The following is a 23,302-nucleotide window of genomic DNA, read 5'->3' on the forward strand; positions in this document are numbered from 1 at the left end:
AGAGAGGAAGCCGATTAAATGCACAGATTAAGAGACTTGAGGTACGTTAAACTGAGGCAGGGTGACTCCAGGAATCTGAACTCGATGGCACCAGCTGTAAACGGCATTTTAAAGACGACCGGGGCAGTCTGTACACCGCCCGTGGTCTCTGGTGATATCCAGGAACTGCTGCCAATTTTGTGATAATAGCACTGTGCTTATGCGAGTAACTCTGAAGTCTTCACGAACTAGACACCTGCAGACACATTTTCAGGTGAAATGGCTTCTGTGACCTGCTTTGAAACTTGCAACTAGAGGACGAAGGGCAGAAGAAAAGATGGAAACGGATTAAACAAGACCAACACAATCGCAATAACCACTGAAGCTGCGTGGAAGATTCTTTTAAAGCCCACAGCCCCTTTCAGCCCCTCAGGACAGACAAAGAAACAAGGAAGCTGGAAGCCAGAGGCGGGAGGAGAGCGAGCAGGTGTATCGGAGAGGACACCAGCCATGGAGGGACCAGGAGGCCTGGGGGGACAGACAGGGGACAGTGGCCATGGAGGGACCAGGAGGCCTGGGAGGGGCAGAAAGGGGCAGCGGCCTGCCGGTCGGCGTCCACCAGGAGGCTGCGGAGGAAGGTCGGGGAGAGGCGGGACTGGACATGGGGGGAGACGGGCCTCCCGGTACTGGAAGTGTGGGAACGCACCATTCTTACTCACTGGTGTTTCTCAGTTTCTTAGGTGAAAATGAAAACGGCTGTCCGGCAAAGCTAAAAACAAACAAACGACAGGCATTCCCTGGCAGCGCAGGGGACCCGGCGCTGTCACGGCTGTGTTGTGGGTTCAAGCCCTGGCCTGCAGTGTGGGGAGGATGCTGGCGGGAGGCAGATGCCAGCCAGCTCAGTCCTGCCCTGAGGGCCACCTGCCTGGGGCTGGGACCTAGGGACACATGGGTGGCACTGGAAGATGAGGACCCTCGAGGGTTGGCGTCCGTGGTTCAAGTAGAAGAATCCCGGTGTGGGGGGCAAAGTCAGCAGAAACGCGGGGCCGGGCACGGGCTGGGGCAGAGCGGGGGCCTCTCCTGGGGGCCAGCAGGGCGCGGCCACACCCCAGCTGTGAGCTGGGGCTCCTCTGCCTGTGATGCCGCACTCTGCCCGCCCGCCCTGGAGGTGAGCAGGGCGGGCAGGGTCTGCTGAAGCCTCTGCTCTGACACCTGAAGCAGGACCACCCCTAGGGTGTTGGGGACAGCGGGAGGCAGCAGCACGGCAATGTTCACAGGCCCTCCTGTGGGCCCCGGGCACTGACGGCCCCTGCCCTTTCACAGGCGCCCCTGGCAACTGTTCAGAAAACCCCTGTCAGAACGGAGGCACCTGCGTGCCCGGCGTGGATGCCCACAGCTGTGACTGCAGCCCCGGGTTCAAAGGCAGACGCTGCGAGCTTGGTAAGTTAGAGGCTGTGGCTGGGACCTGGCTCCAGACACCTGCTGCAGCCACTGTGAGGGGCCTGCCGGGCCGGGGCGGGTCCGCCACAAGGACCTCCAGGCATGAGGTTCCAGGACAGGGAGGGTGGCTGGCAGGCAGCAAGCCACCAGGCCTCCCACCCCAAAGGTGCTGCCCAGATGACGGGCGGGTCTGGGGACAGTCACAGGGACCCAGAACGACAGCTACTCCACAGGGGGAGGTGGTGGGAGAGCCGAGGGCCCCCAGCCTCTCCAGACGAGGATGAGGGGTGGGCGGTGGAGAGCAGTTCCTGGGCCGGCCGCACAGCTGAGCCCCTTCAGGCCCGGGGCCGTGGTGACCCCGAGGGGAAGCAGCCTGCAGGCTCCGGGACCCTGGCTCGGAGCAGCCGCGGGGTCTCTGGGCAGCCCAGGGAAGAGCACCCAGCCTGGGCTCCTCCAGCGGCGGCCCTGGCCCTGTGTGCCCGCAGCCTGCAGAAAGGTGCCCCAGCCCTGCACGCGGCTCTTCTCTGAGACGAAGGCCTTTCCGGTCTGGGAAGGAGGCGTCTGCCACCACGTGTAAGTCCCTTTCCTCTGCCCTTGCCATGTTTCCTGCATGTTCCCGACCTTCCTGGGAGGCTCTCATGCGTTGTCGCGAGCCCGAGGGCCGGCAGGCAGCCCAGAAGGGCCTTGCTTTACCACCTGCTCCCTCGCGCCACCACCTCGGAAACTGAGGTGGAGGGAGCAGGGCCACACCGCAGCTTCCCCTGCTCAGCCGTCTCTGTGCCAATACCACGCTGTTTGAATTACGGTCATCTTGTAGCATAGTCTTGTCTGGAAGGATTGTATCTCCAGCTTTGTTCTTTTTCTCAGAATTGTTTTGACAATTGAGTCTTTTGTGGTTCCACGCATTTTAGGATTAGGTGTTCTAGTTCCGTGAAAGATAGGCATTAAATCGGTAGATTGCTTTGGCCATTATAATATTAATTTTCCAATCCAAGAGTGCAGAATATGGAGTTCCCATCGTGGCTCAGTGGTTAACAAATCCGACTAGGAACCGTGAGGTTGAGGGTTCGATCCTTGGCCTCACTCAGTGGGTTAAGGATCTGGCGTTGCCATGAGCTGTGGTGTAGGTCACAGACACAGCTGGAATCTCACTTTGCTGTGGCTGTGGTGTAGGCCGGCAGCTGCAGCTCTGATTAGACCCCTAGCCTGGGGACCTCCATATGCTGAGGGTGTGGCCCTAGAAAACACAAAAAGACAAAAAAAGAGAGAGAGAGAGAGTACAGAATGTACTTCCGTTTCTTTGCATCATCTTCAGTTCCTGTATCAATGTTACAATTTTCACCTTATAGGTATTTTAGCTTGGTTACGTTTTGGGGGGTTGTTTGTTTGGATGGTTGGTTTTTTTTTTTTTTTTTTTTTTGATGTGATTTTAAACAGGATTTTTTTTTCTTTTACTTTCTCTGATATGCTTTTTTTTTTTTTTTTTTGTCTTTTTTTTGCCATTTCTTGGGCCGCTCCCACGGCATATGGAGGTTCCCAGGCTAGGGGTCGAATCAGAGCTGCAGCCACCAGCCTATGCCAGAGCCACAGCAACGCGGGATCCGAGCCGCGTCTGCAACCTACACCACAGCTCACAGCAACGCCGGATCCTTAACCCACTGAGCAAGGGCAGGGACCAAACCGGCAACCTCATGGTTCTTAGTCGGATTCGTTGACCACTGCGCCACGACAGGAACTCCTGATATGCCATTGTTAGTGTAAAGAGATGCAACAGATTTCTGTATGTTAATCGTGTATCCTGCTCCCTTGCTGAATTTATTCGTTTTGTGTGGAGACTTTAGGGTTCTCCATATAAAGAATCACGTCATCTGCAAACAGTGACAGTTTTACCTCTTCCCTCCCAATTTGAGTATCTTTTATTTCTTTTTCTTGTCTGATTGTCGTGGCAAGGACTTCAAACACTATGTTGAACAGAGGCAGTAACAGTGGGCATCCTTGTCTTGTTCTTCTGTTTTGTTTTTGTTGTTTGCAATGAGTCTTGTTTTAGGGTGGCTTTAGCATAGCCTTTTATTTGGGGGTTAATTTTGCCCCACTTTTGAGGCAAGGCCCTTCTGGGGTTTCTGTTCTCTGGAATAGCCCACTCTTAATCAAGATCCTCCACTCTGGCTCTGGCACTCGTCCAGCTCCTCGGCAGCTCTTTGACGGGCCTTAACCAACCCAGCCAGGCATGCACAGCGTAATCCTCCAGACTCCTGGAGCTCTTCCTCCACACAGCTCCCTTCTTCCTGGCCCTGGGAGCCACAAATTCCAGCTGCCTCTGCCTCCTCAACTCCAATGTCTGTTTCCTCAGCTCAGGGTAACCACTGCTCGGACCCCGCCCCCCCGCAACCCAGCACACAGCCCGCACAGTGTCTCCCCGCGGAACTGCGGGACGGCAGTGCTCATCTTGCTCCCTTCTCTCTGCTCGGCACTGCCTGCCTCCTAACATCTGAAAAGACTTCATTCCTGTATCGTGGGCAGTTCTCCAGTTGTTCACATTTGGAAGTTAATTCCAGATCCTGTTACTGCCCGACGGCTGGAAATGGAAGCCTTCTCTAAAGGCTCTGAGACTGAGCTCAGGAGTTGGAGCTTTGCCCCCTGACCGCCCTGGAGCTCTTTCAAACAGCTCTGACATTTCAGATGCTTTAACAACTTTCTCATTCACTATCCTCTACTAACTGTGACGGAGGCCGTGTAAGCAATTTCCATTTCACATGGACTGAGGGTTAAGTTCCAGAGACCTGCTCAGAGCACATCAGCCAACAAGCGGGAGGCAGGACAGGGAGTCCGGTCTCTGTTCCACACCACCCACGTCTAATGCTGGCACCTCCAAGGCCTCTCAAACGTCTCACCAACTGCCTGTAAGAGGGTGGCACACTGTCTCAAGCGAGGCATGTCCTTGAAATATGCCATTTTCTCTCTTAATAGCATATGACTCTGTCAACGCTCATCATGATGTACACTCAAAATCTTTTTTTTTTTTTTTTTGTCTTTTTGACTTTTCTAGGGCCGCTCCCACGGCATATGGAGGTTCCCAGGCTAGGGGTCAAATCGGAGCTGTAGCCACCGGCCAACGCCAGAGCCACAGCAACGCGGGATCCGAGCCACATCTGCGACCTACACCCCAGCTCATGGCAACGCTGGATCCTTAGCCCAATGAGCAAGGCCAGGGACTGAACCCTCAACTTCATGGTTCCTAGTCAGATTCCTTAACCACTGAGCCACGACGGGAACTCTAAAATCTTATTTTATGTAAATTATACAATAGTTGATTTTCTAAATTACATAATTTTTATGTTGGACATTTTAATACACGCAGCCAAGGTATCGTTTTATTAAGAAAACAGTGGCCTTTGCTCGGATGCCTGCAGGTGGGTGCGGCCAAGGCGAGGGGCAATGTCCGTCGCTTCTGGCTTCACCGATTCTCCCACGACGCAGGTATAAGAGAGTCTACAAGGTGCACCCAGACACCTGCTTCAGAGAGAGCTGTGAGAGCACCCGCACCAGGAGAACGCCTGACAGGTGCGTCTGAGGGAGGAGGCCTGAGCGGTGCCTTGTGAGGGGTCACCGGCTGAAGAGGCAAGGGTGGCCCTGGTGCCTGGGGGGTGGGAGGCCACAGGCCGGCGGCCGAGTCAGGCGACCACCACCGAGATGTCGAGATGTGCAGCCCTGTTGCACTAAGGAGCCAGGTGCCCATGTGTGTATGTGGGAAACACACAGATGGCACGGCTGGGCATGGTGGGGTCACAGGCTGCAGGGCACAGGGTGCTGGGGAGATCAGGGTGGGTACGGGGGGGAGGTCACAGGGCACAGGCGGGGCCGGGAGAGGTCACTCTGGCCTTGCACGTCCACGCAGCATCTGACAGGCCCGAGTACGTAACTGGAAATACACTCCATCCGTTTCCTCTCATTCACTCGCACCCAGGTCCTCATCCCCAAGGTTCACGGTAACCCCAGAATTATCATAACGCACCACCTGAGCACAAGAGCAGAGTCCGAACCTCTGTCACCTTCTCCACAGACCTGCCCGTCGCCACACACAGTGGGTCTCGCATTCCCGAGTCCAGGAAAAGCCCCCGCGGCTGCCCGGCCAGGCAGCTGCGCTGCTTCCCTCCGCATCCCCGTTCAGGCTCCGTGGCTCACGCCAGCCAGGCGGCCTGGCTCGGCACCCACGGCTCCCAGCCCGAGCCAGGTGGGCTCCTGCAGCCCAAACACTGATCTCCACGTCCCCCGAACTGCGACACGCGTGTGCTGAAGACCGGGAGGGACCTGAACAGGATCCCAGGCCCAGGACGCTCCAGGGTGACAGGGACGCAGTTTCCTTTTCATAAACCACGTTTCTCTATTTCAGGAAACGAAGCAACAGTCCTACACTGGAGAAATCTTAAGGTAGGTTCCCGCGGCCCGCAGGGCTGCTGGAAAGCCTGAGGGGCGCCTAAGCAGCGCCCAGCCCTGGGGGCAGAGAGCGCAGCGTGTGCCCTGCTCCCGGCCCTGGGTTTAGAATCCCAAGGACGTCGACACGAGCAAGGGAAAAAGAGCACCTGAGGCCACTCGACAGACCTAAACTTGGTACCAAAACATCGAGTCCACTCATCTCAGTGGGTGGCGAGCGCAGAGAGGGGAGCCCGGCAGCAGGCCGGGCAGGGGCGGGCGGCCAGGAAGGCAGGGGAGCCTGGGCGGCAGGAAGGCAGGCTCCTGGGAGCGCACTGGAGAGAGGGCGTGCGCAGGGCCCGGGGCGGCCGAGACCCTCTCGCCGGGAAAGACCCAGCGAGCACAGGGCCCAGGGAAGGAAACTTTCTAACACTGTTCTCGTTCAACCCAGCACATCCCACCCTCTCCTGGCAATTCCGCCCCCGTGACTCCCACCTCCCCACACGCAAACTCTGTGGACGTCTTCACGCTAGTCTGGAAGCTCCCGGGCGAGACCACAGAGCCCCGGCTGCAGCCCGCCACCACTCCCATCAACGCGACGTCACTGGGGATGCACAGGAGGCTGGCTGGCCCAGGACAGCGCCCCTCGGGCTCCGGACAGGAGCCAGAAGCCGTCCCCCAGGTGTGGGAGAGGCGCCCGGGGGACAAGCAGCTTCGCAGGCAGGGCCACCTCTTCTCATGTGGCTGAGGGAGCAAAGGAGGCCCTGACGAACAAGCAGAAGCAGAGCACCGGCCAGCACAGGCTGACACCAAAGAGCATTCGCCACCGCGAGGGGAGGCAGACGCAGGGACCCGCAGGCCGGGCAGCCGTGTGTCAAATGTGCAAAGTTGTGGCACTCGGCTCCCGTCGACCCAAAGGCACCCCCTCCCTCGTAACCGCCACGTCCCCAAAACATGCACTGCAAGGCCGGCATGCAGGGCACCCCCACAGATACACTCTGAGTGTGAAATATTTATACTGCAGTAAGTCGTCTGAAAGATAATATATTTTTTAAAAAACTGATTCAGTAAACCCGTTGCTATACAAACAATTCAAAAACCCTCAACTAATTGTTAAATTATCAAATACTGGCTTCTAAAGTACCCATTTTGGGGACAATGGAGAAAACACCAAGAAGCAGGAAACATTCACACACTCGCACCCAAGAACACGGTGCAAGAATTCACCTCCATTGAGGGCCCGGGGACAGCCCAGGCCTTCCGAGATCCAACGTGTCACCAGCCAAGGGGAGCAGCCTGCAGACTTCAGATTTAAGCTGCAATGCTGCCAAGGGACCCCGACACGGGGGCTGCGGCAGTTCTCCACAGCCCACGCCACCCCCACTGCCACGTCTCTCACGGTGGCAAGGGCCCTCATGGTGGGCAAGAGCTTCAGCTCCTCTGGGGGCAGCGACCCGAGAGCCCCAAGACACGAGAAGCCACCGCTGGGAAGAGGAGCGGGCCCACCGGCATCCCCTCCAGCCCAGCCCATTGCCATCTCAGGAGCAGGAGGTTCTGGTTCCGCGGACCAACCTCACGAGTTTCTAAAGCCCAGGCAGGCGGGGTCTGACCCGGATGGAAAAGGGCCCCCTGAGAGGCACAGTCCTGGGGGCAGAAGCCCCGCCCGCACGCTGACCCGGCCGCCGTCTCTGGAGGGTGGCCTCTGCCGCGGTGAGTGTGCCAGGCCTGCCACGCGGGGCTGTTCCCGGGGAGCTTCTGCAGCCCTCGGATCCCGAAGTCAGAGAAAGCCTTCTCCCCGGGAGACCCAACAACCAAACTGAGGGACTGCTGCCAACAACTCCCAGAGCAGAGCCACAGCTGAGGGGCAGTGGATCCAGCACTCGGCCCGGCGCCCCTCCGCCAGCCGGCAGGTTGCTGATGCCAACCGTCCGCAGGCTGGGATCCATCCGAGACCAGCCGATTTTGAAAGAGACGACGAAGAGTAGCGCTGAGGCGGAGCTCAGACACCTCTCACCTATGACCTTTTCGGTCAAGGTCAGAGAGTAATTATTTGTGGCTTTGCGGGCCAAACGGTCACCGCAGCCACGACTCGCGCTTCAGCTGAGGCACAAGTGCAGCCAGGTGCGTGACTGACGGCGCGTGGCTGTGTTCCGAGACAACTCGATTTACAAAAGACAGGCAGGGCCAAGCCAGCCCACGACCACAGCTGGCGGTGCCCTGGTCTCTGAGGTCGCAGGCTTCAGCCTCTGCAGGGAACGCCAGCCCCTGGTGCCAAGTCACACCAAGGCACCAAAGGCCTCCCAGGTTCCACGGAAGCCCCACTCCAAAGGCAGCAAGGGCTCCTCCCTGCAAGCCTGGACGCGGCCGAGGCGACAGCGGGGCAGACAGACTGGACCCTGGCTGCGATCTCTTCCAGTCCAGGCTTGAGTCATGCTGGGCTATCAGGGGAGAAGCAGCGTCTTCCCAAGCCGATCGCGGTGACCACCCGCCGCCCTGCTCTCCAGCCCGCCGCTCCACAGCACCAGCTTCTCCTGCAAAAGAGGTTAAAACCAAAGAAGCCAAGCCCACCTGTATCCTGCTGAGCATCTCAACAGCTGACCCAAAGCGGGGCTCAAGCCCGGCCAGGCGCCTCCCTGGCGCTGCCCAAGCCAGCATTCCAGCCACAGACAGCCCCTTTCTCGCCTCTGTGAGAGACACTCTCTGCAGAGTTCTATCTGAGGCTTTTTATTTTTATTAAAGTTTTGCGTGCACACATCTGTGTATTTTCAGAAAGGAGGCACAGCCATCCCGAGACGTCTCCTCTGGGTTCCAGCAGGTCCCCCGTCTCCAAGGCCCGCTGGGAGGACACAGGGTTCAGCCAGGGCTCTGAGGCCGAGAGAATGGAGAGAAAACCACACACACAAACACGGCTGCCAACTCCCGCGGTGATGCCGGGACCTGCCGCCGCCGCCGTGCAGGATACGGCACCGCAAGCAAACGGCAAGATCGCGGGAGACCACTGGAAGGAGGGGAAACTGCCGCCAGGTGAATGACCTCAAGCCCCCAGCACGAGGCAGACAGGACGCGTTCCCAAGACACGGCCACTGAATCCCCAGCTTGGCGCTGTGCTGTCTTGTCAACCCGTCCTGATGGCCCCTAAGTTAGATGCCTAGTAAAATGACTTCCTGACGCTACAAGTATTGTAACTCATCCTTCCAACATTACAAACGAGCCACTGCCTTTTTTGACATGGCTCCTTAAAAATCGCCCTTGGAAAGAGCCCAAGCCCACCCGGAAAGACTGACGACGGGATCAGAAAGTCGTCAGGCACATAGTTCTGTCACCATGAAACGGGGAATCGTGCGCTGCCAGCTTAGCCAAGTGCTGATCAAAACCTGGGCCGACTAACCACGTAATTGAGCTCAGACTGAAGACTCTGTTCGTCCCAACAGAGCCCAAGAGCAACATCCCAGGTTCCGGGCAGGTGCCGGGCACCCGGAGGCCACAAAAGGCAAGAATACATGAACACTGACGTGCCTTCGCCTTCGAGCCCTCCTGCCCATGGCTGACAAAGACAGTACTTGCACTGGCACACAGGCTGCGACAGGAGTGAACAAGGAAAGCCACGGAGCCCTGCTGCTCGCCCGCCAGCACCAGCCGGCCGCGCACGTGGGGGTTCACCCAGCTGCTCTTCTCGTGCAGGACGCAGCTTTCTCTCCGCGCACCCCACACTCGACCACGGGCCCGGAGGCAGCGAAGGCCTGCACCTCGGCGCCGAATCCCCACGCCAAACGCAGCTCAAATCGACCGCGTCCAGGACGGAGGGGAAAGGAACTCTAAAAATCAGCTCTTCGTTTTGCTTTGAAATAAAAGAGAATTGGCAATAAGCCCATTTAAAAGCTTAGGTTCTCAGAGTCCACACGGGCACGCTGCACTGGTCGAGGCCCCAAGCGGGGCTGAGCCTTGGCACTGGGGACACTTCGGGCTGGCGCCTTGCGGTGGGTCTGTCCTGTGACGGGAGGACGCTCAACAGCAGCCCTGGCCTTGACCCACAGAGCCCAAGGGCACGTGCTCCTGGTCCTCGCGGCCAGAGAGGCCCCCAGAGGATGCCCGACGTTCTCTGGGGCCAAGAGGACCCCTAACTGAGCAAGGCTGAGAGGACGTACACGGCCTCTTTGAGAAGAACGAGGCCGAGCTCCCGCAGTCTCATGAAGCGTTAAAATACTGCAGAGACCCGAGTTCTGGCCACAACCCCGAAGGCATTTTCTGCAGCACCAATCCTTGTGCCAGTTCCCCCAAGGAAGGGGTTCCCAGAACGCTCTAGGGCACCCTCCCTCCCGCCAGTGGACCCCTGGCTCACATGCGCTTCTGCCCCCGACCCCAGCTCACCCACCCTCCTCAGACGCACGGGCTCCCCCAGGGCACGTCCCCCCCAGGGTCAGGCAGAGCTCCCCGGGGAGACCAAGCCCAGGCCCCGACCCCGCCCACCCGGTGACCCTGGCGCCTGCTTTCCCCTCTGGTCTCAGAAGTGCCATCTGTGCGGTGTTCTGGCAGCTCCAGGGCGGCGCTCCGATGCTGCCAGAGGGTCAGGCCGACAGGACAGGACCCGCGGCACAGGAGCTGGCACGAACGCAGACTCCCTTGGAGCTCAGCGTCAGATACGGACAAGCAGCCGCGCCTTGCTGGCATCGAGAAGCCGTGCAGAACAAGGCCACACGTCGCTCGTCCGCCTCCTTCCACGCTGCTGTACACTGAGTGCAGCTACGACGCAATGAGATATGTGCACATTCAAAACCTGAGTGTCTCTGTGGACAACCTGCTCCTTGTCTCATAAAATAAAGCGCTGCGTTGTCCTAACACTTGCTGTCCTCTCATCATTCTTTGTTGCCAGAAGGATGGAAAACGACTCGACCCAGAAGAGACCTCGGCTCGCTCACGGTCACAGAAGGCTCGCCGACACAGACGACAGAGAGAGGGCGAAACCAAAGGCTGAGGCTGGGCCCCGATGTTCGGAGCTCGACGTCAGCTTTTATTCAGGACGGAGCAGGGCCCTCTGCGCAGAGCCTGACAGTGGAGCAAACGGAGCCGTCTGCTCTGTGGTTTGATGGGTCCACTTCTCAAGTGATTTCTAAAAACTTTCCATTAAAAGGCCAGTTATGGAGTTCCCGTCGTGGCTCAGGGGTTAACGAATCCGACTAGGAACCACAAGGTTGCGGGTTCGATCCCTGGCCTCGCTCAGTGGGTTGAGGATCCGGCACTGCCGTGAGCTGTGGTGTAGGTTGTAGACGAGGCTCAGATCCCGTGTTGCTGTGGCTGTGGTGGAGGCCAGCGGCTACAGCTCCAATTCGACCCCTAGCCTGGGAACCTCCATGTGCTGCGGGAGTGGCCCTAGAAAAGGCACAAAGAGACAAAAAATAAAGAAAAAAGCCAGTTTTGTTTGTTTTTGGGGTTTTTTGAGGGAACCATGCCCGCGGCATGCGGAAGGTCCCAGGCCAGGGAGAGAACCCTTTCTGCCACAGCCGTGACATGCTGAATCCTTGATGGGCAGGCCAGCAAGTCACTCCTCAAAGACCAGTTCTAGAATAAAAAATAACCCGAGCAGATCCAAAATGCAGTTCCCAAAAGCCGTGAGAAAATGAAACTCCGCTTCCGTCTCTCTGGGCTCCTGGCCCCCCGTCCTCCCGTCACGGCTCCCGCTGCCCCTCCTCCCCCCCTCCTCCCCCGCCTCGTCCTCCTCCCCCTCCTCCCCCGCCCGACTGTCGTCAGCAGCCCCGCGCTCCTCGGTCTCCTCTTCCTCCCGAGCCAAGAGCTTCTTAAAGACCTCAAACTCCTCCGCAGAAGCACAGGCTGTCCTGGCCAGAAACTCAGCTTCTGAAACTCTGAGGATGCCCTTGAGCAAAGGGTTGGGGACCTGCGTCTGCCCCTTCTTGTCGGGGGTTTGGTAGCGGCCCAGGCGCTCCAGGAACACGTGCCTCTGCTTGATCTTGGCCATGGGGTACTGCAGGAAGTCAGTCCTCACCACGTCCGCGGGCCTGAGCCCCATCCTGAAATACGCATACTGGACACACAGGCGTGGTTAGGGGCGCAGGGGCACAGCCCTTCCTCGGCCCCTAAGGCACAGGAAGGGCAAGTGCCCGCGAGCGCTGAGAGGAGCCGCCCGGCTACCAAGGTAGAACACGCCCTGATCCCCGCGGCCCAAAGGACAGCCGACAGCTCCCCAAGCACTTCAAGTCATTTCAAGACCTCGTGGCTCAGCGAAATGGATCTGACGAGCATCCATGAGGAGGCAGGTTCGATCCCCGTCCTCACTCAGAGGGTTAAGGATCCAGTGTTGCCATGAGCTGTGGTGTAGGTCACAGACGAGGCTCGGATCCTGCGCTGCTGTGGCTGTGGTGCAGGTCAGCAGCTGTAGCTCCAATTCGACCCCTAGCCTGGGAGCCTCCATGGGCCGAGGGTGCCGCCCTAAAAAGACAAAAAAAAAAAAAAAAGAAAAAAAATTGCAGCAGAAAATAAAGTGGCATGAGGGAGAAATTAAATTCCACTTTTCTTCAAGGGAGGAGGAAAAAAATGAGTACAAGAAAACTCGGCAAAAATTCAGAACACCTCTGCAATGGGCCTAAATCATGGTAACTGTTACCCCAACATGAGTAATAACTGTCACAGTTACATTTCTAAGATCAACACGCAGAATGGGTTCTGGAGATGAGAAGCCGCTAACAATTCTGAAAGTAGTTATTTTAGGAGCTCCTGTTGTGGCTCAGCAGTAACGAGCCCTGCTAGTATCCACAAGGATGCAGGTTCGACCCTGGCCTCACTCAGTGGGTTAGGATTCAGCACTGCCATGAGCTGCGGTGCAGGTCGGCAGCTGCAGCTCCGATTTATTTTACCCCCAGCCTGGGAACTTCCAATGCCACAGGTGCAGCCCTAAAAAGCCAAAAAAAAAAAATTATCTTAAGCAGAGGCTGGAAGAACAAGCCTCGGTTATCCACTATTAATAGCAGAAAAGCTGCAAAAGAGGTTTCATCTGTACTGAAGAAGTGGGAGAACCACACTGAGTCCCCCCGGTCAGCAAGAGCAAAGGGGGCCTAGCCTTTGCCTCACCCGCTTGCCCCTCGCGCCCCAGCCTTCCCATCCACACCGGACCTGCCCACGCTGAGCGACTCCCCTTCCCACGCTCGAGGCCCCGGCAGTCGTGCTCACCTGGAATTTGTATTCCAGCTCAGCAGGGTCCTCCCGGAGCACATGGGGGCATCTGTGCAAAACCTCCGTTACTTGCTTTACCGTGAAAAGGCACCTCTCCCTGAGAACCCCGACGATGCTCTCCAGGTCCCGCTGACGCATGGTGAAAATTTCAGGGCAGCACTGAAGGACCCTCTTCAGTCTCCCTGGAGAACACGGAAAAGGCATGTGCCTGATGTGAGGATGCTCCAGAAGCCCACACTCAACTCGAGCCAGTGTTTAAACAAACGAGAATCCTCTCTTCCGCAGAAGGAGCACCAGCTGCAGCAAGCATCTTCCCAGGAGTTCCCATCGTAGCTCTGACTAGCACTCATGGGAATGCAGGTTCGATCCCCGACCTGGCTCAGTGGGTTAAGGTCCGGCGTTGCGTGAGCAGCGGTGTAGGTCACAGATGTGGCTCGGATCTGACATTGCTGTGGCTGTGGTGTAAGCTGGTAGCTGCAGCTCTGATTTAAGCTCTAGCCTGGGAACCTCCATATGCCGCGGGTGCGGCCCTAAAAAGACAAGAAAGAGAGCGAGAGGGAAAGAGCGATCTCCGCAGAAGCATCATGGAAATGGGGGCGCCAGAGGGACACACACACGCGGACCCCCCACTTCTCAGATTCGCCAACCCTCCCTCCCCTTTCTGGCCTCCCAGCTGAGAGGCTCCTGCCTCACAGTCGAGGGCTCCTCTTGCCCTCCTCACCTGGAAAAGAACCCCCGGGGTCACTGGGAAGGTCAGACAGCAAGGGTGCAGGAGCTGCCCCTGCTGGGGCCTGGGCTTCGGGTTTCCTTCCATGTGAAAACTGTCACTGAAACTCACAGCATCAAGACCCGGGAGCCCGACTTCAGCGGCAAAAGGTGTTCCACAGTGAAAACCCCTGGGGTAACAGCAAGACCATGTGCACAACCACCAAGACTGAGCTGGGGGGCGACCACATCTCTCGTCCAAACCAAGGCGCTTTGCAGTGAGAGGCCCCATTAACAGTCGCATTAACTACTGTCATGTACAACTGTGGCCATCCCAGGCAGACTCAGGTAAATGGTCTTCCGAGAGACAGCTGGACAGAGTTTAGTGCCTAAAAACTTAAAAACACTTATTTAAACCGTTACTTAAAATGTTTCTTGGAGTTCCCGTCGTGGCTCAGGGGTTAACGAATCGACTAGGAACCATGAGGTTGCAGCTTCAATCCCTGGCCTCGCTCAGTGGGTTAAGGATCCGGCATTTGCCACGAGCTGTGGTGTAGGTCGCAGATGTGGCTCAGATCGCTCGTTGCTGTGGCTCTGGTGTCGGCCGGTGGCTACAGCTCTGATTCGACCCCTAGCCTGGGAACCTCCACATGCCGCAGGTGTGGCCCTAGAAAAGGCAAAAGACAAAAAAAAAAGAAAGTTTCCGGAGTTCCTGTTATGGCTCAGTGGTAAAAAACCCAACTAGTAACCACGAGGATGCGGTTTGAGCCTGGGCCTTGCTCAGTGGGTTAAGGATGCCAGCGTTGCCACAAGCTACAGTGTAGGTCACAGACGCAGCTCGATCCAGTATGGCCGTGGCTGTGACGGAGACCAGGATCTGTAGCTCTAATTTGACCCCTAGTCTGGAAACATCCCCATACCACAGGTGCGGCCGCAAAAAGAAAAATGTGAAAACACGTAAATAAACACGTAAATCACCACCACGTGCCCACCACCGTGCTAGACACAGAGCCCCACAGTGAACACAGCAGCCGAGAGGCTCTGCCGCTCCTCAGAGCCCTCCCCTCCTGCGAGGCCCTCTGCAGAGGTCACGCCTCTTTCCCACCCGCAGGCCAGCTCACTCACTCCCCTTGAGGTCTTTCCCCCGAAACCGCCCCTAATCCACGTCGCCACGCTATTTACGCCCCAGCTCCGACCGCCCAGCACCACACATGAAAGGTACACCTTCTCGTACCCTCTCCGAGCCCAAGCTTCCGCAGGTAACTGGAGCGCTTCTTCATCTGCATCACAGGCAGGTCCAACAGTTGAGGGCTTCTCTTCAAGGCCACACACACAGGTTCTGGATTCAGACCCAAGAGCATTAATTCTGAAATGATGTCCAGCAACTGCTGAGGGCGGGTACCTGGCTGCAGACGCAGCAACTCATGAGCGTGGACATCACTGAAACCCAGGTCCCGGAGGGAACGGACCACCGTCTCCGGCTCCACGGCAGTCCTCTGCTTCTCAAGGAGGCACCGAGTCAGACCCGTCCTGTGCTCTGGTTCCTGCACACGCTTTCCGGGTTCGACAAAGGATGGCTCCTCGAGGCCGCCTCCATCAGAGACCGTGGTCAGTTTACGCAGCAAAAAAGCCACCATCCTCTTCTGCTCTCCAAGCTGAGGAGTGTGTCCAGCAACGACGGTCCCCGTGACAGGCGTGAGCCGGTGCCACTGAAAGACCTGAAAGACACGGCGGAATTGATTCCTCACCACTCCAATGGAATGGACACCCCAGGATTTCTGACCCAAAGTATTTATATAAGCAATCTACAAAGTCTTATCCGAACTTCAAAAGCCTCCGGAGAAAGAAGTTCACACCCAGAGAACAGTCTTGCAAGAGCCTAGCGGTCGGCTTCTGCTGCTCTAGCTGAAGGACGGAGCAGGACTATTTCAAGGCCACCGGTGAAGTCTCCTTGCGGGTGGCTCTTTTCTTCCTCCGTTCAGTGCCTGAACATGCAAATTTAACTGACCGATTAACAGTAAGAAAAAAGAGTTGCATATGTACGCAAATGGTGGCCCACAAAAAGGCAGCTCCCTAAATGCTAGAGTTAGGGGCTAACTTAACAGGGGAGAGGGAGGGGGAGAAAGGGTTCTATGGGAAGAACGAATGGGTGGGCTTCTAAGGGACACATGGGCGATCCAGAAGGTTTGTGACAATGTGTGTTCATGCAGACACAAGTGGTCTGCCCTCCTTTTTAAAAAAACAAACAAACAACAACAACAACAACAAAACCTCATGGCCAAAGCTCCCCAGGAGAAAGGACCTATGGCACCCTCACGCCCACAAGTTTCTACACTTAGTGCCATAAGGGAAGCTCCAAGGCTGCTTTCTGTGTCTGCTGTGGGTCCGAGCTGGTACCCACACCTGAAACATCTGGACCTCATGCTAGTCTCCAGACTCATGTACCTAAATTCATTCCGCAAAAAGAGTACTGTCAGCCTGTCCGCCAACTAAACACAATTCGCCTTCACTTGAAAATTCCCCAAGGGTTCGAGCCAGCGCGTGACACGTCGGGGCCAAATCCCGAGGCCCCGCACAGCCGCACAGCCCGTCCCAAACCCCCTCCGGCGCAGGCGCCCCCGCACCCGCGGCCCGTCAAGCCCACCCGCTGGCCGCCGCCGCATCCCCCCCGTCCTGCTTGCGCTCCCGCTGCTTCCTCCGCCGGAGTCACCCCCGGACTCGGCCCAGCGCCCGGCGCGGGGAGATGCGCTAAAGCCGCGCTGACGGAGCAGGTGTGGGTGCGGCCCTGGACCCCGTGCGCGGGCCGGGGAAGCTACAGTGGGAAAGGGCCCCGGCAAGCGGCGCCGCCTCACCTGCCGACCGAGCGCCGCCATAGCGCCGAGGCAGGGGCAGCAGGGGGCCGGCGCCGGAAGCCGGCCTTCTCGGGCCCGCCCCTTCCGCCCTCCCGGTCCGCCGCTTCCGCCCTCCCCTGAGCAGCGCGGGTGCCCGGGAGGCGCGTTCCGCCCGCCCTCCTCCGCACGTGTCCAGCGCTGGGCTGGCTGGCCCGGGCCTGGCGCCGCCTGCTGCCCGCCGACACCGCGGGCCCCGGAACCCCAGGTTCTCGGCTTCATGCCTCCGCTGCCCGAATTTCCCACGTTCTGGAGCTCTGGGCCAGCGGAGCAAACGACCCGCTCCTTCCACGTACTTTCGCTTCCTGTTACTTAAAACTCCTCTTAGAGGTGAGATGAAGCTCTGACCTTGCCCGGATTCCACAGCAGCTTCAGCCCAGAAAGCGAGGTCCCTCCCGGAGCCGTTCCCTGGGACTGGCAGCCTGAGGAAGGTGGAGTCGGTCCCAGATGCAGTTGGTTAAGATTTCGTGTGAAGGTTATGTTCAATATGCCGCTTAATGACAAACTGAAACGAGACGGAGCCGTGACCCCAAGCACACAAAACGGCGCGTGATGGCTGTTGAGGACCTGGTCTCAGTCGAGACTCTGCACCACGTGGAACTTAAACTTTCTGAACTGCATCGGACCCCAGGACACCCCCAGGCTATTTACTGCAGCCCCCGCCAACCGAACCCTTAGGGCCAAGGTCTGCCCTTACAACTATGCATCAGTTTCAGAGCCCAACAATCATTTAACAAGCACCTTCAGTGCTTGCCAGCTCCAATTGTAATTCCTGATGAACCACTTATGTAACTAACTGTGGCCTCCTGGTTTTTGCCTTTAAAAGTCACCCTCATGTTACAGTCTGGACAGAACACAGTTCACATGTTTTTACTGTTTTGTTTTGTTGTCTTTCTAGGGCTGCACCTGTGGCATTTGGAAGTTCCTGGGCTAAGGGTCAAACCGGACCTGCAGCTGCCAGCTATGCCACAGCCACAGCAGCACAGGATCCAAGCTACCTCTGTGACCTACACCCCAGCTCACAGCAACACCAGATTCTTTAACCCACTGAATGAGGCCAGGGATCAAACCCGCATCCTCATGGATCCTAGTCAGGTTCATTACCACCGAGCCACGGCGGGAACTCCTTCAAGTGCTTCTTGCGCCTGTTTCCTGGGCTGCAGTCCAAACAAACCCCAAAGAAACACATTTTTTATTTCAATCAGGTCTGTAGCTCCAATTCGACCCCTAGCCTGGGAATTTGCATATGCTGTGGATGCAGCCCTAAAAAAAGCAGAAGAAAAAAGAAACAAAGAAACAGCAGAGGCTGGGGTTTGGGGGTACTTGAAAAGTCAACAGCACCATCAGTCCTCTAGGAAAGCCCTGCTCTCTGGACTTACACCTGCAACATGGACAAGAAAATCCCTGGGCCTCAGCCTCAAAGCTTTTCTGTGCAGGTTCTTTCTGCAAAGAACACTCCCAAAGCGTTAGACCTTCTACTGACATTGTATTAGAGGAGTTTTATTTTTTCTTGAAAAGGAATAGTTCTTGGGGGCCCCAGGACGTTGTGTTCTCAGCCCATTGCATATCTGTCTAATAAAGAAGTTCTGTAACTTCTTAGGTGTTATAAGCATCATAAACACTCCAAAGAGGAGTTCCCGTCGTGGCTAAGCACAAACAAACCCAAAATAGTGTCTAAGAGAATGTGGGTTTGATCTCTGGCCTCGCTCAGTGGGTTGGGGATCCGGCGTTGCCGTGAGCTGTGGTGTAGGTCGCAGATGCAGCTCGGATCCTGCATTGCTGTGGATGTGGTGCAGGCCGACAATTGCAGCTCCGATTTGACCCCTAGCCTGAGAACTTCCATATCCTGCGGGTGTGGCCCTACAAAAAAACAAAAAACAAAAAACAAAGAAAAATGTTTGGGGTTTTTACTCGAAGTTTTCAGAACATGAGGAAACTCATTTGGGCCTAAAGAATACAAGTTACTTCTGACTACTTGTTCTTAAAACACTCTTCTAGAAGCCCTGGCCTACCATCCCCGATGGATGGAGGGCGGGCCCTCGTCAGTCTCTGGGGTCTCCGGGAGACTCAGGCTGCAATTCCTAAAGGTAGGGGATGCCGAGGTCCTGTACCCCAGTGGCTGAGAATAATATTAACTTGTCTGAACATCCTAAGATATCAAGACGGCGGACTGCTTCCTAAGTGAATGCTAGAACCTGAGCACAGGGGCATAGCAGGGGCGCCTGGCCTCCGCGCACCTTCCAGAGCAGAGGCCTTGCAGAGAGTGCTGTCGGCAGGGGGCTTGGTTGGTTTGCTTTCTTCTTGCTATTTGAACAGGGCCAAAAAGGAGAGTGTGTCTCCTTATGCCAACCACTCCCTCCCTCCCACACGGATATAAAATAGGGCTGGATTCCATGTACGTGCGCTAGCAGGCTGTTTCAGAGGGGATGGCCTGGAGCCGAGAGGGAGGAGCCATCAAAGTGTGAGATGCGCTGGGACCCGAGCAAGAGTGGGAAGGACATAGAGCTGGAGACCCTCCCCAACCCCCACCCCAGGCATGGAGATGAGGCTGAGGCTGGACACACACCCCCCCGCCCCCCAGTCATGGAGGTGAGGCTGAAGCTGGATGCCCCCCACTCGGTCCAGAGGTGGGCTGGCTGCCTGAGGGGTGCTGGGAGGGTGTCGTGGGCAGCACCAGAGCCCAGACAGGTGGTGGGCCGGCCACCTGTGCACACAAGGAGAAGGCAAATGCCTGAAACACCACAGCCTCCGGTCTCCTTAGACGGAGCAAGCTGCGAGCCCTGGGCCCACCCATAGGAGGGACCCCCAAGCTGACCAAGGCTGAAGCTCACGCCAGCGTGGCAAGTGGAGATGCACAAACAGAAAATAAAGAAATGAAATGCTTCCCAGACTGACACTGCAGAAGAATTCTATGGCCCACGTCGGGTAATTGTTTACTAACAGAATTGCTTTAATTTGGAAAACGATCAGGAAATAAATTAACGAGATGCTCTGGTCACTGGCTACCCAGTTCTACAGGGTCCACAGAGCAGACGAGCAGCCGCCAACTCAAAGGGAAAAAAACACAGACACGTGTATAAAAAGAACGTGCCCTTTAGAAGTAAGTTCCTAAGTTAAAAGCACTTGAACAGGACAAAACTCAGTTGAGCGCCAGAATGTTTTTTCGAGGTCATGAGAAAAATGGATTCCAAGCCTATTTTACGAACCTAAAATAACAGAGTATCACTGGCTTTTGGTCTGACATTGATCAAGCTTGCATATCGAATGAGTTTTCAGAAGGTGAACGGAGCCAATTCTGGAGGATCTATTCTCAGAATGGAAGCTTCCGAGTGAAGAGCAGGAAGCCGGGCTGGGCAGCAGTCAGGGGCCAGCCCTGGCGCACGCGGCCCCGGGCAGCTCCGGGGCCCCGGCCACTGCACTGGGGCTCCGGCCCTCTGTCTCCAGACTGGCGGTGGACAAAATGCTGCTCTCTAAACAAAGAAGACCAAGCTATGCAGCAGGCCGGCAGCAGGGTTCTCGACACCATGCCCCCTCTGGAGGAATTCCCAGGAGGGGCCTGGGGACCCCAGCTGGCCATTTCTAGATCCAGGTCCCGCTGCCGTGCTGGGGGGTGTGGCACTGCGCCCAGAGCCCACTCCAGCTTCGTCCGCCCGCTCTGAGTGGCAGGGCCCGGGCCCCAGCCAGGACCCCCGGGTCCCCCAGAGCCTCACACTCCTCGTCTGTGGCCTCCCTACCCCTCCAGCCACTCAGCCACGGCCAGCGGCACTTCCCCAACCCTCCGGCCACCCCCAGTCCCTTCCTCGGCCCCTTGCCCCCAGCTCCCGTGGGCCTTCAGCCGCTTTCTGAGGCCTCCACGGTGGGCAGGGGCCTCTGGAGTTTGTTTCACAGGCGACAAGGCAGCTTGGGCCCTGACATCCATGTCCAGAAGGCACAGAGGAGGGGACCTCGCCCTCCCCTGTCCCTGGACCCCAGACGCCACCTGGGGAACCACCTGGGCCCTCACCTGGCTTGTTCACTCGACACACCTCCTCCCAGGTGTAGTCAGCCAGGTTCACGGGCTGCGTCACCCAGGGGTCAGCCGCCAGCTTCTCCAAGGTGGTGCGCTGCTCGGGGATAGGCTGTAGCAGCCCGGAAATGAGGTTCATGAGATCTGGGGACAGAAAGGCCACCCCAGGTGTGTGACCAGGAAGCTGCCGGTGGGTCCTGGCCTCGGGCAGGTGCAGTGCGTTTCAAACCTGCAGGTGCTGGTCTGCCCCACGAGCGCCTGTGACTGAATGGGGTGGCCCTGGAGCCCCGTTTCTAACGAGCACTCGGGGGTTCTAGAACGCGGGGCCCTAGCCACGCTTCAGGAAGGGCTGCGGGAGGTGCCCGCTGCTCCTGAAATGAACGCTTGGCGCTCAAGACCCCAGGTCACTCACTACACCGAGTGCGAGTCTGCCTCCCACCCCAGGCCTGCTCTGAGGGGCTCTGGGACAAGGGGTGACACCGCAGAAGGGGGCGGCCAGCAGCCGAGTCGGTCACCAGAGGAAGGAGCATGAGCTCTGAGCAGGGCCCCCAACCTCGAGTCCAGATTCGGGTCCCGTTTCTTTATCAGCGTGGGTGGCACCTCAACCAGGGCCATTGTCCCAAGTGAGTGTCCTAAGAGCCTAGTGAGAGAGTGTGCAGGACAGCTCCTCGGGCCGGACGGCCTCTGTGGGCGGAACGGCCTCTGTGGGCGGAACAGCTGCAAGAGCCATGGTATCACAGGAATCCAGAACGTTAGAAAGCCCTACACATCTAGGCTGCTCTAGACGAAACTGTGCCCCCAAAATGCAGGAGTTGAAGCCCCCAGTGTGATGATATTAGGAGGTGGGGGTTGGGGAGGTCAGGAGGGTTCCAAGAGGTGCCAAGGGCGGGGCCCCGGGCCGGCATCTGCGCCCTGTGGGAAGAGGCACGGCGAGCTCGCTCCCTCTCTGCCAGGTTAGGACGCAGGAAAAGGCGGCGTCCGCCAGACGGGAGACGGCCCCCACCAGGATCCCGATCCCGGACCTGCAGCCTCCAGACCGTGAGAACGGTGTGTCTGCGGTGTCCTGTCGTGCAGCCCAAGCAGACCAAGAACCCAGGGCACAGACGTGCCGTCCGAGGACACGCAGCTCCTCAACACCCGTGACGGTAAACAACTACCCGAATCAGGGCATGTGGCGAAAGGAGTCCCCAGAACCCCGCGGCCCACGCGCACCCAGCCCTTGCCGGCCCCCCGGACCTCCTCCAGCAGGGGCCCCTCCAGTCCCCTCACTTCAGATGCAAACCGCCACTCGTGGCCCTGAAAGGAGCCGGCTCACGGGAGCTCACGGTGGGACAAGAATCCCCAGGTTCCAAATGAGCGGCTGGGGGTCAAGTCCATCCTTGACCCACCGCCAGGTGACCGCACAGTCACGGCCACGGCCAGAGGCTGCTCCTGTCTACGCCTCTGAGCAAACGCCCCTAAAAACAGCTGTGACGTTTTAAGGTCGTATTTAGATCGCCGTCTTGCTCAGACCAGAGCCTGACCCGGACGGCCGGGAGGGCTGGCATCTCGCTCCAAGCCCCGCCGCCCCAGCTCACCATCCGACACCGGGTGCGGGGGGCTGATCACGGCCTCCACGGTCTCCTCCAGCTCGCAGAAGGGGTTCTCCTCAAAGATCAGTGTGTACAGCGTCACTCCCAGCGACCACATCTCCAGCTCCGGGCCCCGGTATCTGCAAGGAGGGAGACCACCACTCGCTCTGCCCACAGGGCCACCCGGTGCAGAGAAGGGAGCGGGCAGGGGGACGCCACGCGCGCCCCTGCGCCCCCGCTTCCTGCCTCTGAAGCCAAGTGTGGCTGAAGCGGCTGCTGTGGTCCAGGCCCCGGTTGCTTCTTCCTCCCAGGCCGAGGGGTTTCCCGGAGCCTGAGGCAAAGCACGGACACTGCAGGGGCCTCGAGCGAATGCTCCAGACTCAGGCTGCGGGGTTTAAATGCCACGAGAACAGGACCAGAGCGCATGGCACACAGGGTCACGGCGCCAGGCAGCGCAGGCCCACACGATGCTTGGCCGTCGGTCCCTCTGAGCACAGGCCCCGTGGACCCGTCCTGACCACACCTCCACCCACTCTCCGGACCTGACCGGAGGTGCCCTCCGCTGCACATGTGTGAAGACACGCTGCTGACATGCGCCCGAGACAGGCAGGCACACGTGCGTAGCGGCCACACGGTGCAGTTTCTGCGTAAGCCCCCTCCGCTCGCCAGGTCCCTGAGATGCAAACTTGGCCCCCAACCGGGAGCCCGCTCCCCTCTCAGCAAGAGCACAGGCCCTGGGCCGACACAGAGCCAGGCGAGTCAGCGACAGCACCTCCAGCGCAGACCCTCTGCCTGGGGAGTTTTCTACTGCTTGCTTCTGGCGCGGCCACAGCCCAGCAACATCCTGCCAGAACGGGGCACCCGCTCTGCCATCAACATAAACGAACCAACGCCAAGAAAACCCTCTTCGTTCACCTGATGAGTCCCCCGTTTCGGGATCCTTTTTATCTCTTAACTTCTGCTGCTGTTTCTTTTTCATTCTCTTACCTTTCACCTACATAAAACTCCAAGCGTAAAAGTCGAAAAAACAGTACATGGATGCCCGCATCCAGCGCCCGCGCCCTGCCCAACCCCTCTTTGCCTGCCCGCCCGGCCACTTGGTTCCCGAGACATGCTTGACC

The 23,302-nt window shown here is 57.9% G+C and overlaps 3 protein-coding genes across 10 annotated transcripts in view; 1 reads left to right on the plus strand and 2 right to left on the minus strand.

Moving 5' to 3' along the window:
• SNED1 (sushi, nidogen and EGF like domains 1) overlaps positions 1–10,667 on the plus strand; it is a 60,079-nt gene extending 49,412 nt beyond the window's left edge. The window contains 5 exon segments of the mRNA XM_003133813.5: positions 1,303–1,419; positions 1,905–1,992; positions 4,897–4,980; positions 5,810–5,847; positions 6,281–10,667. Of these exon segments, the coding sequence (XP_003133861.3) occupies positions 1,303–1,419; positions 1,905–1,992; positions 4,897–4,980; positions 5,810–5,846 (326 nt within the window). The 3' untranslated portion in view covers position 5,847; positions 6,281–10,667.
• On the minus strand, positions 10,785–17,073 carry MTERF4 (mitochondrial transcription termination factor 4). 3 transcript variants are annotated; one of them, XM_013982508.2, is made up of 4 exons: positions 16,953–17,073; positions 14,951–15,434; positions 13,009–13,193; positions 10,785–11,866 (listed from the first exon to the last, which is right to left on the minus strand). In XM_013982508.2, the coding sequence occupies exons 2-4, from the start codon at positions 15,351–15,353 to the stop codon at positions 11,366–11,368; spliced, it is 1,089 nt and encodes a 362-aa protein (XP_013837962.2). In that variant the 5' UTR covers positions 15,354–15,434; positions 16,953–17,073; the 3' UTR covers positions 10,785–11,365. The 3 variants fall into 3 exon arrangements, with proteins under 3 accessions (XP_013837962.2, XP_003133860.2, XP_013837961.2); XM_003133812.4 differs by lacking the exon at positions 16,953–17,073 and adding an exon at positions 16,569–16,673; XM_013982507.2 differs by lacking the exon at positions 16,953–17,073 and adding an exon at positions 15,573–16,293.
• Positions 17,007–23,302, minus strand: part of PASK (PAS domain containing serine/threonine kinase) — a 30,449-nt gene continuing 24,153 nt past the window's right edge. For 5 of the 6 annotated variants that reach the window (XM_021075710.1, XM_021075712.1, XM_021075711.1 and 2 more), the window contains 3 exons: positions 22,188–22,321; positions 20,608–20,754; positions 19,533–20,074 (listed from right to left, as the gene is read on the minus strand). In XM_021075710.1, coding sequence (XP_020931369.1) covers positions 19,965–20,074; positions 20,608–20,754; positions 22,188–22,321 — 391 coding nt within the window. In that variant the 3' untranslated portion in view covers positions 19,533–19,964. Of the gene's footprint in view, positions 17,110–19,532; positions 20,075–20,607; positions 20,755–22,187; positions 22,322–23,302 lie in introns of those variants that run through there. The other variant, XM_021075709.1, reaches the window with a different exon arrangement.

The sequence above is a fragment of the Sus scrofa genome, chromosome 15 (assembly GCF_000003025.6).
Source record: "Sus scrofa isolate TJ Tabasco breed Duroc chromosome 15, Sscrofa11.1, whole genome shotgun sequence".
Taxonomy (NCBI): domain Eukaryota; kingdom Metazoa; phylum Chordata; class Mammalia; order Artiodactyla; family Suidae; genus Sus; species Sus scrofa.

Coding starts and splice junctions, on each gene's coding strand:
- MTERF4 (XM_003133812.4), bottom strand. CDS start 16,589: ATGGCGGCGCTCGGTCGGCAG. Junction 13,194..14,950: donor GAAGCTTGGGCTCGGAGAGG/GTACGAGAAGGT, acceptor CGTGTTCTCCAG/GGAGACTGAAGAGGGTCCTT. Junction 11,867..13,008: donor AGCTGGAATACAAATTCCAG/GTGAGCACGACT, acceptor CTGTGTGTCCAG/TATGCGTATTTCAGGATGGG.